Here is a 14,488-nt window from a genome sequence, read left to right as displayed (position 1 = left end):
AGAAATAGAGTGCTAAAACATGTGCAAAAACCCTACCAACAAATTAATAAAGAGAGGAAAAAGGCAAAAAACTAGGGATAAGCATAGTTCAAAACATTACAACCCCCAACACTACAGTGCTCTTACCTGATGTGCTGCATTAGCTGAGCCACTCAATTTTTCAGAGGTGCCATGACCTGACTTTAAAAGCTCTGCATTCGCTGCTGTAACAGTGTGACAATGGCCTCCAGCATTTTTAAGTATCCAAGAACCCTTTTTTACGTAGTTACCTTGTGAAGTCAGTCATCTCCATCATAATCACACACATCCTCTTGGCCAGAACAATTATGTCATTGCTGGTATCATCCCAGATTTCAATCTCCGCATCAAGCTTACTCTTGACTTTTTTGAAATCAGCCACTTGCTCAGCTATCTTTTCCTTTTCAGCTTCTGGCAGTTGAGTCATCTTGGCCTAAAACAGAATAATTAGATTTGTAAAACAGCTATTTCAGAGTAGGTGGGTTTTTTTTGTTGTTGTTGTTTTTGTTTTTTTAAACAAAACCACTGCACATGAATAAATACATAGTTTAAACACACTATGGCCTGAGCCAACTGTTCGAGTTTGAGCACTTCTAGATTTCAAAATGTCTGTGTTGTCACTGGGTTTGGCCAAATAAATAATCTCAGTGTAATGGGGATAGTGGTGTTCCTGAAACCATTCATTTTAACATAGTGAGAGAGAGAAGATTGAATTCTTCCAAAGAGCCTTTATGAAACATGACTGATAAATTTTCCTGTTTCTTAGGGCTAAGGAGCCTAAGTAGATTAAAGTATGATACCTTTAGAAATTACAAAACGCAGTATTGCTTTAGGTACAAAATAACCAATGAAAATGATTAATTGTCCTGAAGCACTCAGGTATGCTCCTCTCTTCCGAGAAGGTACTGGATTTTAAGCTGAGAAAGATTTTATTGTACAAAGACTCATCTTTAGTCTTTGCAGAAGATGAATAGATGAACATTTCAGCAATCAGGACGTGAATTAGATTATCAAAAGCTCCTGAAAAGGCAGCATGGTGACAGGAATGTTTTTGCCTAATGTTGTCCATGAGCAAGACGACCAGCCTGCTGCAGCCACGGGTTACCCAGCCCTCCTGTGTCAGGAACAGGCCAGCAAGCAGCCAGGGGCCAGGATATTACCTGGCCACATGGAGGTCTGTCCTTCCTTGCACCTCCTACCCCAGGAGAGAGGAGCCACGCTGGTGCTGCTGGCTCTGTGGCTGTGCTGGTTCTTATCTCACACCTTCCCTTCAGGCCACCAGGAGCTCACAACTACACACAGCAATTCTTAACACACTCTCATTACTCTGTAATTACACAGTAAGTATTTGGTGACTTATTCTTGTTTAGAAAACATTATCTACCACCAATAAAATGAAAAGTTAAGGCCATGGCTGAATTGTTTGTAATTAATAAAATGGGTAATCAGTTCTATACATAATGTGTATGTTTTTCAAGCCATGTCTTTTCAGAAGATTTTATTTAGCTAGAATCACTGTCACAGGCTTAGCTTTCTGACTTACACAAATTACTGAAAATTACAAGTTTCCCAGCATGTGTCTGTAACTGCAGTGACAAAATTACACAAAATTAAGGGTGAAAGGAACCTTACAGTGGTCAGAATTAGAAAGTGCAGCTATTTTGAGGCTACTGCTCCCATGTTGTTAAAAAAACCCCAAAATGGGCTACAGAGGCAAGAGAACTTTCATGATCTCATATATTTTTGCTGATGGGTGGAGGTCTGTGGAATTTCCTAGCCCCCATCTTCAACACTGTTTTGAGTTCAAGATCACAGGCCTGGATCTTGAAACCACAAGAAAGATGACATTTTAATGAGGGAACTGTGACATATAGCATCCTCCTATCTGCCAACAATAATGAGCTTCAGGTGGAATGAGACATTATCCACTGGAACAAAGGGCAAAGAAAAATGTAACTGACCTTGTCTTTTCTTCCTTTCCCTCATACTGCTTTAAAACCATGACCAACAAAATAAAGCGATTGTATACAGAGCCTTTTAAGCACAGATTTAACTTTGTATCAAAATAGCCAACATAACAGTAATTGTGAAATAAAGATCTAAATTGAATGACTATTACATGAGTGCAGGTTTATTTCCTCCAGCGGAAGAAAATGATTTTTTCACTATTTCTAAGACAAAATGTTATTATTGCAGTAGCAGATAACAGAGTTCGAACTAGGTGAGAGGACTAGCTATATCTGTGGTATTTCCTTCTTTCTATTAAAAAAAAAAAAAAAAAAGTATCGATTTTTTTCTTAAATTTCCCTGACTTGACGTTTCTGAAGGCTGTTTGTCCCTTTGGTAGCTGGAGTCTCCAACACTGGAGTTTGTGTTATTTAAATTGTCCCATTTGCAACCTGACTTATCCTGTGAGACTGGTGTTTCCTTTCATTACCTTCCTGTGTTTCAGTCAGTTCTCCATCAAGGAAACTGAGCTTTTAAGCCCATGTATGCACACAAGAGGGGTAACTAAGTGGTGAAGATTTTGACTCTTCTCGCCCTGGTACATCACTGGCCAATGACATCCCAACCCTGAGAACTGACCTTTTGCCTGCTTTTTCTCCAGCTGTTCTCCAGGGCTTTGACTTTCACGTGAAGTCTGATTATGTTCCTTAAATCTCAGGCTAACATAAAATTTTTCTTTCCTGGCCCCTAAAACCAAAAGGCTGGCCAGATCCACACCAGCATCATTCTTACCACTTACTGGGACCAGGAAGGAAAGGCAGGCAACAGAATGTAGCACAATACCTTCAAGAAAAATCAAAGATTCTCCCTTGAAAATTATTTAACACTTCCAGCCTTGTAGGCTGCACGATGTCATGTAACTACAGAGAAGAAAAGAGGAAAATGCTGTTTTTCTGCAATTTTGTAGGTTACAAGGAAACAAACCCCAGTTTCCCAAATGAGCACATGAAAAACTTCTCAGAGCTTTTAGAAGCAAGAACACAAAATAACCTGCTCTTCACATACTGTAGTTATAAGGTAATGGCAGAGATCCCAGAAGAATGGATTTGCATCCCTGCTTTGTCTTGAGAGCTGAGGTTTTCATTCCTCCAGAGCCTCAGCAGCCACAAGACATCCTCTGGTCTGTTCCTGCTCTCCTGCTGCAGTCAGCTGAACATTTGGTGAAAAAGAACAGGAGCCCTGCAAATCACCCCAAGTACAGAAATATATTTCAATCACACTGTTTCACAACAGTTCCAATCATGACCTTTACCTGTTTTTTCCTTGAACCAGCTTTGCAGACCACTGTCATAAAATACACATGTGTATTTTATAAGCCCTGAGCAACTTGAGCTGGTAGGTGTCATCCTTGCCATGGAACAAAACGATCTTTGAAGTCCCTTCCAAGCCAAATCATCTTGATTCTGTTTGAGTGCCAGTATGTTCGTAAGTGAATTCATGGAGACACCACCAAGTGTAAAAAAGGGATTCTGTTAAAATGAGCAAGATGTGTCCACTACCTTTCACTACTACTTTTCCTACTGAGGGAATAACTTTGTGAGTCTGGATAAAGAGGTGACAGAGATGATGTTGGATATATAGCACTCACAGCTAAGTGAATACACACCCCCAGAGATGAACTGTCTGGTGTGTGATGCTGGCAGTGGGGAGAAGCTGTGTTTAATACTTTACTACCTGCTATCACCAGCTGCCGTCTCCCCGTTTCAAGAATTGCAGCAAAGCTGCTGAAGTGCAGCACTCCTTAAACAAGTTCAGACAGTGCCTCATTTGTTCTGCATGCCAGTTCCACTGTATTTTTAGATACAATATAACTGGATTAACCAGATAAAGAGGTTAAACTATTGGGAGGTAGTAAACAAAGTGTTAAATGCCATTTTTGCATCAGTCTTCACTAAGAAGGTCAGCTTAGACGATGCAACTATGGCATATTAAATGTAATTTCTCTTTGTCCTGGGGCCACAGGCCTATAGATCAAAAAGCATCATGTGCAAAGTCTGGGCTTCACCAGAGCTTTGCCACTGGCTCCCATGTCATCCTTACGAATAACCTGGAGAAATATGGTCTAGATGTAATCTCCAGTGGGTGATTGGTTAGAAGACAGCTTGCAGAGCACTCATCAAGAGCAGACACCATGCCAAGGGATCCCTCAGGAAAGGCTGTGAAGGGAGCTGCCCCGACACCAGAATTAGTCAGTGTTTCCAGAACTAAGGGTACACACCACCACTTGCAGTGGAAGGAGGAGGCCCGGTTTATAACTCCAAGTGAACTTGAGAACTGATCTGGAAACACCACGGAGTGTACCACAGCCGAGACAAGGACAGGGTTCACCCCTCAGAAAAATCACAGCACACTCACAACTGAGAGAACCAGCCATGGGCAGCTGGGTGGGTGGGCATTTGTAGGTGATAAAAGGTTGTGCTCTTGTCAGAAAGGCAAACCTCATACCAAAGCTCCTTCTGAACTATGCACTCAGCGGGAAACAGCGCAAACCTCACGTGTCTGTGTTGAGATCACAGGTGGCTTCACACATCTGGCAATACAAAGAGTCTGGGCACAAAATTCAGGAATTCATTAGCCAGCTGCAGAGCACCCAGAGGAGAGAGAGACAAAAGGACACAGAGGAAATGCCACCTTGAAGAGTAAATCATGGTTATCCGAGTTATTCATCCTGGAGTCTCCAAAAGAGACAGGCCATGGAAAAAGGATGTACAAGTACATTAAAAATATATATATGCAGAAAGGAACCTCACATTCTCTGTGTCCATTGCAGACAAGTGCTAACATGTTAATTGCAACATATGAAGTGTAAGGACAATAACTTTCCAATAAACCACCAATTACAGTAATGAGTAAGTAGAGGGGACAACACAATTGTTCATATAAATGTGTGTGTCAAGAAGTGTAGTTATTCTGCCTTGGGCCAAATGGCTGGATTAGCCAAGTTCTTGAGGTTCTTCCCAGCTCTATTTTGTAGAAATACATAATATACTGCTACAACCTTAAGTGTTTCAGTAACTTAATCTCTTCCCTTTACGGAAATTGGGTTTAAAATTGGCAAGAAAATTAAATGCTTTTGATAGATCATGACTCCTGACAGGGAATCTTCTGCTATGCATCAAGTGTCAAAATTACTGTTCATAGAACCTACTCAAAATTACAGTAGTTATTTTCATTATGCTTGAACTCTTATCAGTATTTCATGCTTGTGTAGGCTCTGATAAAAATTGAAGTAAAAATATTGTAAAACTGGCCTTTTTATTCACAAAACAGTACATGCTTCCTGTACGTCAGCATTTCATTTAATGTAGGAACTTAGATGTATAATATTTGCTACTTGAATAAAAATTCCTAATTAATCAGACGGTAAACTTCTCTTCCATTCCAACTACTTTTTTCATGCAAATATCAACAGTTCATCTTGGTCTTTACTGTTTTATTTACTCTTAGAGATTCTCAGAGCTACATAATTGATCACTGTATTTAAAATACAATAGAAATAAAACGATGCAATAACCTTGCCTAGATTTTCTCATTCACAGAACATACTGAATCAACTTTTTTTCCACCCAGAACTGTTGCACAAACATAGTGTGCAACAAAAGGGTATAAAAAATGATCTTATGCTCAGACATTTTTGTCCATGCAGCCACAGCACTGTCTGCAGAACTCTGAGGGAAAAAAAAAGTGTGTGTGTGGCTGCCTGAACGAGTTCTGCTCTTGCCACCCCTAAGTGGATTAAGTTGTGAGGTAAAACATTTTGCCTCTTCCTCAATATGATGACCTTAACCTGCAGCAGCAACTCTGAAATTAAGCTAAGCTGCTCTCATCACTAATTTAATAATGTTAAACACTTAAAATACTTTTTCCTGATCATTAACATGTACACTATCTTCTAGGTTTAAAACGAACTGAGCAAAATCTTACTGGCCCCACTCATCAGAGAATCCCGTGATAGCAAGCCACTATCTCCCTCAGTGGAATTACTCTGATCATGATAGCATCAATGAATCTGTGATAAGCCTCCACAGTTTACACACAGCCACCAGAGGAAGAGCTAACTTTCAGCTGGGAAAAACTGCATTAGTCCTTGGATCCACAAGCAGTAGCTGTTTTCATAGTAGCTAAGGGTTTGATCATAAGGAACTTCTTCTTCAAGGATGTAAAATCACCCTACAAATAACCATTAGTATTTTTAGCCAGTTTAAATACCCAGAGATCTCACAGCACATTGCCCAAGTTGACCTGTATCCCCCAGCCTGCAATGGTGCCAGAGGCACTATCAGATTCATCTCAGAAATAGGAAATTATCTGAGGGAAAAGATCAATGAAGTAACATTTTCAAGATGAGTCAGGAAGATAAATACGAGGTCAAATCTCAGTCCTACAATCTCACCACTAACCTCTACTCTCTCTTTTTATGGAGATAGAATCTGAAAGTGTGATTAATAATACATGACTTTTTCATACATAAGGGAAACAGGATTTTCTAGTTAAGATGTAGCCTTTGTTACAAGTGACATACACGCATCACATCTGGTTTTATATGTTGTGATAAAAACAGGAAGAAAAAAGGCACCAGTTCCCAGTTGGAGCAGTGAGAGATGTGACATCTAAGAAATTACAACACTCTTGACAAAGCTAGAGGAATCCAGAGTGCTCCTATGCAGCATGAATATGGAGCCAGATATGTATAAATGAAACTGAATTATTATAGCTGAAATGCCCAAGAGAAAGAACTCAAGGAGGAAAAAAGGCTGCTCTGCAATCTTGCCAAAGCACTTCTGGAACACTCCTGGTGCGACCACAGCACACAACAGCCTCCCAACAGGACACAAAGCTGCTGCACCACACAGAACACACACTGCCTAAGCCTCAACATCTACCTTCCCTGCACAGATTCCTCATACTGCTAAACAGCTTCTGGGTATAAATCTTCAAATATCAATATCAAATAGCACTCCAAACAAAGAGGCCTTAAATCACTGTTCTTGTTGGTGGCTGCTAGATTTGTTACGACATCTTTTTAAAAAAAACTATGTGCAGGTGTCTGTCAATATGGTACTTCAGGCTGAGTGCATACATAGATAATTTAGTCAAAGCTATAATTTTCTATTGCTTTTGGGGGTAAATGTGCCATTTATGGCCCTGATAGCAGGACCTGAAATCGAGGAAAATTGTTTCTAAACCATAGAATCAGGCTTTAAGCCATGACCTCTATCTAGATGCCACAGAAAGGAACACTTACAGTAACCGTAATATTTTAGGGAGAAATGGAAAGAAATTAGAAATGTCCATACTATAATGTTAAAGTACTGGGGGGTTTTAGCTGTTTAACCACAGTCTGTGTATAAACGTCACTTCCACTTCACAAGGAGAAGCACATCCCAGAGACATCTCCCCACAGCACCAACCTGTGCCTCTGATTGCTGACAGCCAGCTCCCTACCTGCCAATGTCTTCAGCATCTACTTCTTGGTTTGTGCCCTCTCAAATACGTGTTACTTAAGATTTCCTTTCCAAAGAAAATCATCCCCTTAAAGAAGGACTCTGGTTTAGCTGAGGAGTAGAAGAACGTGCGTGAAAACGTGATCTTTGAAAGCTTTAGGGGCTCATTTCTGATTATGTTTTGACAGTATCTCCAAACTACCAGTGGCGTTTTGCAGTAAGGGAACACGGGAGGAGAGCACAGCAGCAGTGCCCTGCTCACAGTGCTCCCCAGGGCCCGGGCGACACGTACGCGGTCAGTCTTCCCTTCGGTCTGCACGCTGGTCCGGCTGCGCGCGTCCTGCTCCTCCTCCAGGTCAGACACGTCCTCCAGCTCCTCGGGCGTCTGCAACGGCAGCACAGGGTTAATATTCTCTGTCACACTGGGAACCCGGCTGCTCACCCCACACACAGCCGATCTGGTCTAAGGGAAGCTCTGACAAAGGTTCCAGCCGTTACTAAACCCCGTGTTTAAACTGCTGCTGCTGCTGCTAGCGAAGGTGTCTAACAAGAAACCTTTACATGACAAGAATGGATTGTGAATGTGTCACTTACCAGTTCTATTAAGCAGCACAAGTTCCTGCACTACCAGAAAAAATAAGTGTCCTTAATTTGCTATTTTTATACATGGCATTATTGCATATGCCACTGTCTGTTCCTTTTAGTCACATCAGCTGTCAGTTGATTTTGTGATTCTGTTTAATTTACAACTAGAAGCTTTCTACACGATCCAGGTCTTCAGATTTACTTACAGCTTCCCTTTTACCAAAATATTATTAGCAGAAAAGGAGTTTCATGCAGAAGTTCTGAGTTTTATCATAAATAACACAGAAAAAAAAAAAAAAAAAAAAAAAAAAAAAAAAAAAAAAAACACCACAATGAACATGACTTCATAAAGGACACTAAATATAACATTAAAACCCAGTTTCTTCTATCAGCAACACTGCATAATGAAGCATACAAGGTTTTAGGGATTACAAACCACTTAAAAAATAATACTGGTTCTGCCAATGCAAGAGGGCAAACTCAAGAAATTTTCCTTTATCAAGTAAATTCACACTTTTAAGAAGCAAAAATATATAGAACCAAGCTCTACAAAGCTCATGACAGATCTATCACCAGCTTGACACAAAGAGTTCCAATTAGAGGGAAATTCTCATGTTCCAAGTCCCCCAAAGCCTGACACTCCAAGAGAAACACAACAAGACCAGGACTATCAGATAACCTCAGTAAAAGACAGGCAGAAAGAAATCCAGCTATTACATTGAGCCAGTTTTCAATCAAGTCAAATATAATGCTTTTAATCCAGAACTGTTGTATATTCTCACATTCATGTTTTCACTGTCAAGGCATGTACAAAGAAGATCTGTTGAGCGGGACACTGCAGGGTTCTGTAATTTTATTTCCGGGTCCACAGCACGGTAATGGCACTGCATTAACCTGAATGAATCCACCTGCATCCATTTGTGTCCTTTGAGAAAGAATCTCTGCGGTCAGAGGGTGGTACAAAAACCACAGAGTTCAACAGCAGCCTTGAAACAAGGCTCAAATAGCTCTCCATTGCTTCAGCAGCACACAGACAATTTCACCCACTGAAGAAAATCATCATTTCTATGAGATAACACTGCAACAAATAACTCGGTGCACAAGTTGGCAGAAATAGAATGCTGGGGGTGATAAATGCACCTAAGCTTCCTCAAGAAAACAGGCAATCCATTTTTGGGACAAAGATAAGCATAACACTACACTGCCAAAGTGGGGGGAAAGAACATTTTATTTTCAGGCAAAGACTAACATGGTGACCAAGTCTCAGTCTGAATACTGGAATTAGACCTAGTAAGAATTCCACAGTAGCCAAAGGCTGCTACCATACAAAGTTGTTGGAAAAAGCTGCAGTATGAAAACAAAATGAAATTTTGGTGGTGATGGATATCCCTGCAATAAAAAAAAAAAAACTGTCACAAACTCACTCTAATTGAAACATTTAGGGCCACTCTTATTAGAGAACTGATGCTGTTTTACACCACAGTGACACAGACTCTGAACTTCAGAAGGCTGAAAATGACTCTTTTATTTTTGGGATGTGTTTCCTTTATGTACTGTTTTAGACAGGCTGATCTGATTGGTGACAAAAAACAAACTTCTTCAATCACATTGGTCAGATCAGAGGGATGTCAAGAAGAAGTCCCTCCTAGGAAAAGGGATGAAAACAAAGTACAGTTTACAAAAACACTCCTCTTGTTTAGAGAAAATTCTCTGGGAAAGGAATTTCAGAGAACCAAAACATCTCAGGCATGAAACCAGGGCTACAGAGGACCAATAACACAAAGGATATTAAAACCATAACTTCAGCTTCTCAGGATTACACTGACTCCCTCAGGCAGGTAAGCGCCTTGATTAGGTGTACAGAAAAAAAAAGAAATCTTTTTCCTTTTAAAGTTAAACAATACTTGGGTTATTAATACAATTTTAAAAACCACATTGCAATTCTTAGGTTTCAATAAAATTAGTTTGGATTTTTTTTTCCCCAATCATCATGAAGCTGGATTCATGGCAGCAGAGCACCATTTTTTCCTGGGTGAACAGGTACCTGAGAAACCCACATTTTCAATACACAATTTCAAATTTCCTTTCTTCTATAAAACATGGAATTCAAAATGTTGTGATAGGTCAGAGTGGTTAAGAACTTAAAGACAGTTGCGCTGTATGCTGGTGAATTTTAGGTAATGTGTTTGAGAGCTTTATACCATTATTACCCCACAACAAACTGTATATATTTACAGAATGGTTGTTTTAGGGCCATCAAGAGAATTTTGTAGAATTCCACTGATACCATTTTTCTGTGAAGTCAAGCTATGTAAATATGACCAGCCTCAACAAGGAAACATGAGCAAAGAGGTCAGCAAAAGGACAGAGGATAAGGCACCTCCCAAGGGCAGTCTCAGGTAAGCTTTCCAAAGATGAAATCATCATTATATTAATCTGATCTGGCACTTTACAAAGTGCAAATCATAGAGCAGAGATCTCCTTCCAGCTGCACTGGCATAGGGATTCCCTCTCCAATTCCTTCTCATGCACAGAGCATTGACTCAGGGTCTAAGTGCTGCTCACCCAAACCCCTCATAGGCTAAATGCTGTCACAAACCCTTTTGGTTTTAAATTGCCTTTTCATGTTAGTAAAATCTGGTTGTGGCTGGGATGAGAAGTTTCCTGCACAAAGCCCACACTCCCAGCCACAGGACTGCACTCCCAACAAGCTCTCCCCAAGTCGTTCTCTCCAAAGCCCAGATCTGCCATCTTTTGAACTGTTGGTACCACAGAATTCAGAAAAACAAAACAAACCTATCAAGTTACTAAAGGACATTTCATGCAGAGGGAAGTTGTTGATTTATCAAACCTTTATTCACAAACCATAAACTATTGTCATTTTCAGGCACATCAAAACTGAAAAAACCTCCCCACTGCAATAACGAGAACAACAGAAGTAGTTACTCAATGGCTTTCTCTTCATGGAAGCTCTTTTATGTAATTCAAAGCAAAACCTGTGATTTTTTAAAATGTTACTCTCATATTTATTTATTATAAATTATTATATATATTTATCATGAATGATTTATTAAGTACCTGAGACACATCTGTATCTGCTTGTATGAATATTCCATGTGCCAGCATGTGGCTGTGCAAAAGGAATGTCTGATGACTGTATGGTTAAACTGGTATGAACACGAGGGTTTGCAACACCAAATCGCGTGCTAGCATCAGTGAACAGAAACTGTGCACACGAGAACAGCCCAGCTGGAGGACTGGAGTGAGAACCATGGAAGGAAGCTGAAGGAATTGTTTAAGACTCCTAACAGGCATCTTATCAACTTCAAGTGACAGAAGAGGGAGAGATTTGTCACTGCAGTCAGTGACACAGTGAATACAAAACATAAATGGCAAATTCACTGTGAGACACATGAAGTATGGAATTTCCAGTAGATCTAAGGAAGAATGCTGAGGGATAAAACGAAGCACAAGACTCCAGTCAGCAACAACCTACAGATTTGTGTGTAACACAGTGGTAAATGGAGTTTAGAAACAAATCTGAACAGTGAAAAATTAGGTTTCCAGCGGTCACCAGAGCAGAACTCTTGCGTACTCTTCCCTAGGAGAAATTCATTCCGAGATGAAGGCTGAGCAGCCTTCACCAGCACCAAGGTGATGGAGCAGCTGGCAGTGAGAGAGAGGCACGAGGACACACAGAACACCTGCCCCAGCCCCCGGCCAACGCTGCAAGAGGTTCCAGTCCTTTGTGAAAAGCCTTTGCTGATCCTGACAACAACACATTCAGGTATATTCCAACACATCCATTCTAGGCTGTAATTCCATTACTGTGCCTGACAAGCTACACAAGTAGCATGTACTCCTCTTCACATTTCAGTGATTGTAATAAATCTGCATTCTCAGTGGGTTTGCTACTGAAGACTTAGGCTGAGGACTCAAAGTCGTATTTATAGCAAACTCCAATATTGATGAATTTGACACCTTGCTGGTACTCAACTCCAAGCCACAACAGCAAGTCATTACTATTGCACCCAGGTGATTTCAGGATATGAATTACCTTTTCATCTATGAAATGAAAACCACTCTCTGATGACAAACCTTTTAATTTGCCTTTCTACAAAGATTTTAAAGAGAATAATTAATAAAACCAAGGCCTGTCCCTAGTCTTTAGATCTCTGTCAGTTTTTCTAAACTGGCTGCAAATGGTTTTCTGGTTTATCTGTTTTTTAAGCCAAGCTTTGTAGAAGGATTTGTTTGACTAAGTTTCACAGCATCTTCTCCAACAGAGTTTTTTATGCAACCCCCCCTCAGAAGTGATTATCCAAAGAACGTTATCTATATAATTTGCTTGTAAAGGTCACATACAACCCCTGGAACCATCAATTCTGCCAATAAAGGGTCTCAGCTGCTATAACATAATGCAGAGCTAGGTCTAAAATCCCAAGATTCAAAATGTAAATGGACAAACAGGTATCATGGTGTGAAAGGAAGCTATCTCCTCTTATCTAACATTCAATTAAACGCTGACCTTCACACTGTCATTATATGCTCTTCTGCTTTATCTGATCTTGGTTCTAACAGCCCCATCAGTCATTCATACACTAAAAGGCAAAGCAGACTAACACCTTAACAGGAGCTAAGCTGATGAGTGATGTCTTTATTTTACCACTGCAAATGCAGTTATTTGTGCTATGTAAATCCCAGAGCAGCAGCAGAATGCTTGCATGCTCTCCAGGAGGATCAGAGTTTGTCTATTATGTCCTTCAGTGAGCACACAATGGCTTTACAGAGATTATCAATTCTACTGTGGACATTTGCCTAACGCCCAGATTTCGCACATCTCATCCTGTCAGGCTGCACGTCACTCAGTGTAACAAACCCTGCTATGTATGTCACAAATGCAAAAATATCATGCTCTGCAAATATTTAGCTACTGTGGGATATTTTTGGGTATTAGTCACAACACCACCATCATCTCACACTTAATTTTGCCAGATGACACACTACCAGAGCAAGAGTTTTGGTGCACTAGGAAGAGAGCAAGGAACTGCAAGCATTGTTTGTCTTTTCTGCCTAGCTGAGTAAGAGCCTCACGTAATTGCTCCTATCTAGTCATTTAAAGTACTTATCATGTTTTTGCTAAAAGCAGTTGAGTGTTGAGAACAATAAACCTCACATCGTAAAGGTCAAATTAAAATACTGCGTTCTTAATCTGTCAATATTGTGACATCTCAATGGTAAATACCATCCCCTCAGTTAAAGATGATCACGTGTCTATTCTTGAAATCTATTCTTGGCAGTTCCCTTCAATTGGTATCTTTAGCATACCACATTTCTGGGGACATTGCTAACAAGAACCAACAAATGATTAATTAAGCCAGAGAGCAGAATTCTGTCTTTGACAGTAGAATTGTCACTAAGCACAGGCAAGGAATTTGTCATCAAAAAATAGGAAAAATCATAGTAAATCATTATCCTGGCATAGCCTGGATATACATTTGCATTTTCAAATGTAGGTACTCAACGCTTCTTGTTACTAATGGAGAAAACTCTGCAAAGTACTTTTTTATATATTAAAGTTCTAATTGCTGTTAAGATCAGTGAAAATATAAACTTTGATGAAGAATAAAGAATTTAATGATGAGAACAGTGGTGACCTTTGACACTGAAAGATTTTCAATAATAACTACTTTCAATAATAAAAGATATAGGAAAGTTATATGATGAAGAGTAGAGGTTTTAAAAGTAAGAAATGCTGGGAACCCACAGTATGGGGCAAAAGTTGCCTTGGAGGTTTTGTTTGCCCATTTCACAAGGCAATTTTATAACATTCTGCTCCAGGAGACTAAGACCAAAAGAGTTAAAATTAATCACCATTAGGGACAGCAAGGCAGATCAATAGCCTGATTCCATGTGACAATTCCTGTGCTTCCAGGTGTCACTGGGCATACATTAGGATAACAGTCTTCTCAACACCCAGCCAGGAGACAGGGAAGACCTGAACTGAGGAGCGAAACTGAAAAGTTTAAAGTGAAAATTCCAAGTACTGCCCTCTGAAAATCCTGTTAAAGAAAAAACTGTGAAGTTGGCACAGCTAAGTAAATTGACACAGAGAGTTTCAGCGCCTGTCTTCTACCCTAAACTACATTTTTTGTGCTGGGAACATGCATTTCAGCCCTGTTCTCGTTGCTTCCTCTCTCCTTTCCCCGACAGTACTTGGTATGTATGCCACTCTCACGTACTGCCTACAGCAATTCTGTGATTTACTCCTGGAAATACTGACCTACTTGTGTTGCACAAAGGCTCTCAACACATCTTCAACTCGAAAAAGTTACAGGAAACTTGACAGCTGCCTGAAAATCCCATCATAGTAATGGTATTGTAGCCGAAAGGGTCCGAAGATACCAGCATGGTAACGTTTATAGACAAGGTAA

At 40.1% G+C, this 14,488-nt stretch overlaps 1 protein-coding gene across 2 annotated transcripts in view; it reads right to left on the bottom strand.

Annotated features, from left to right (window-relative positions):
* CTNNA3 (catenin alpha 3) overlaps positions 1-14,488 on the bottom strand; it is a 411,551-nt gene that overhangs the window by 49,622 nt on the left and 347,441 nt on the right. For both annotated transcript variants that reach the window (XM_066324417.1, XM_066324416.1), the window contains exons 14-15: positions 7,762-7,854; positions 270-451 (exon numbers count right to left, since the gene is read on the bottom strand). In XM_066324417.1, the coding sequence (XP_066180514.1) occupies positions 270-451; positions 7,762-7,854 (275 nt within the window). The remainder of the gene's footprint in view (positions 1-269; positions 452-7,761; positions 7,855-14,488) is intronic.

Source organism: Sylvia atricapilla, chromosome 8, assembly GCF_009819655.1.
Source record: "Sylvia atricapilla isolate bSylAtr1 chromosome 8, bSylAtr1.pri, whole genome shotgun sequence".
Taxonomy (NCBI): domain Eukaryota; kingdom Metazoa; phylum Chordata; class Aves; order Passeriformes; family Sylviidae; genus Sylvia; species Sylvia atricapilla.
The sequence above is the reverse complement of the archived record's forward strand: the minus strand, read 5'-3'. Positions and strand labels throughout refer to the sequence as shown.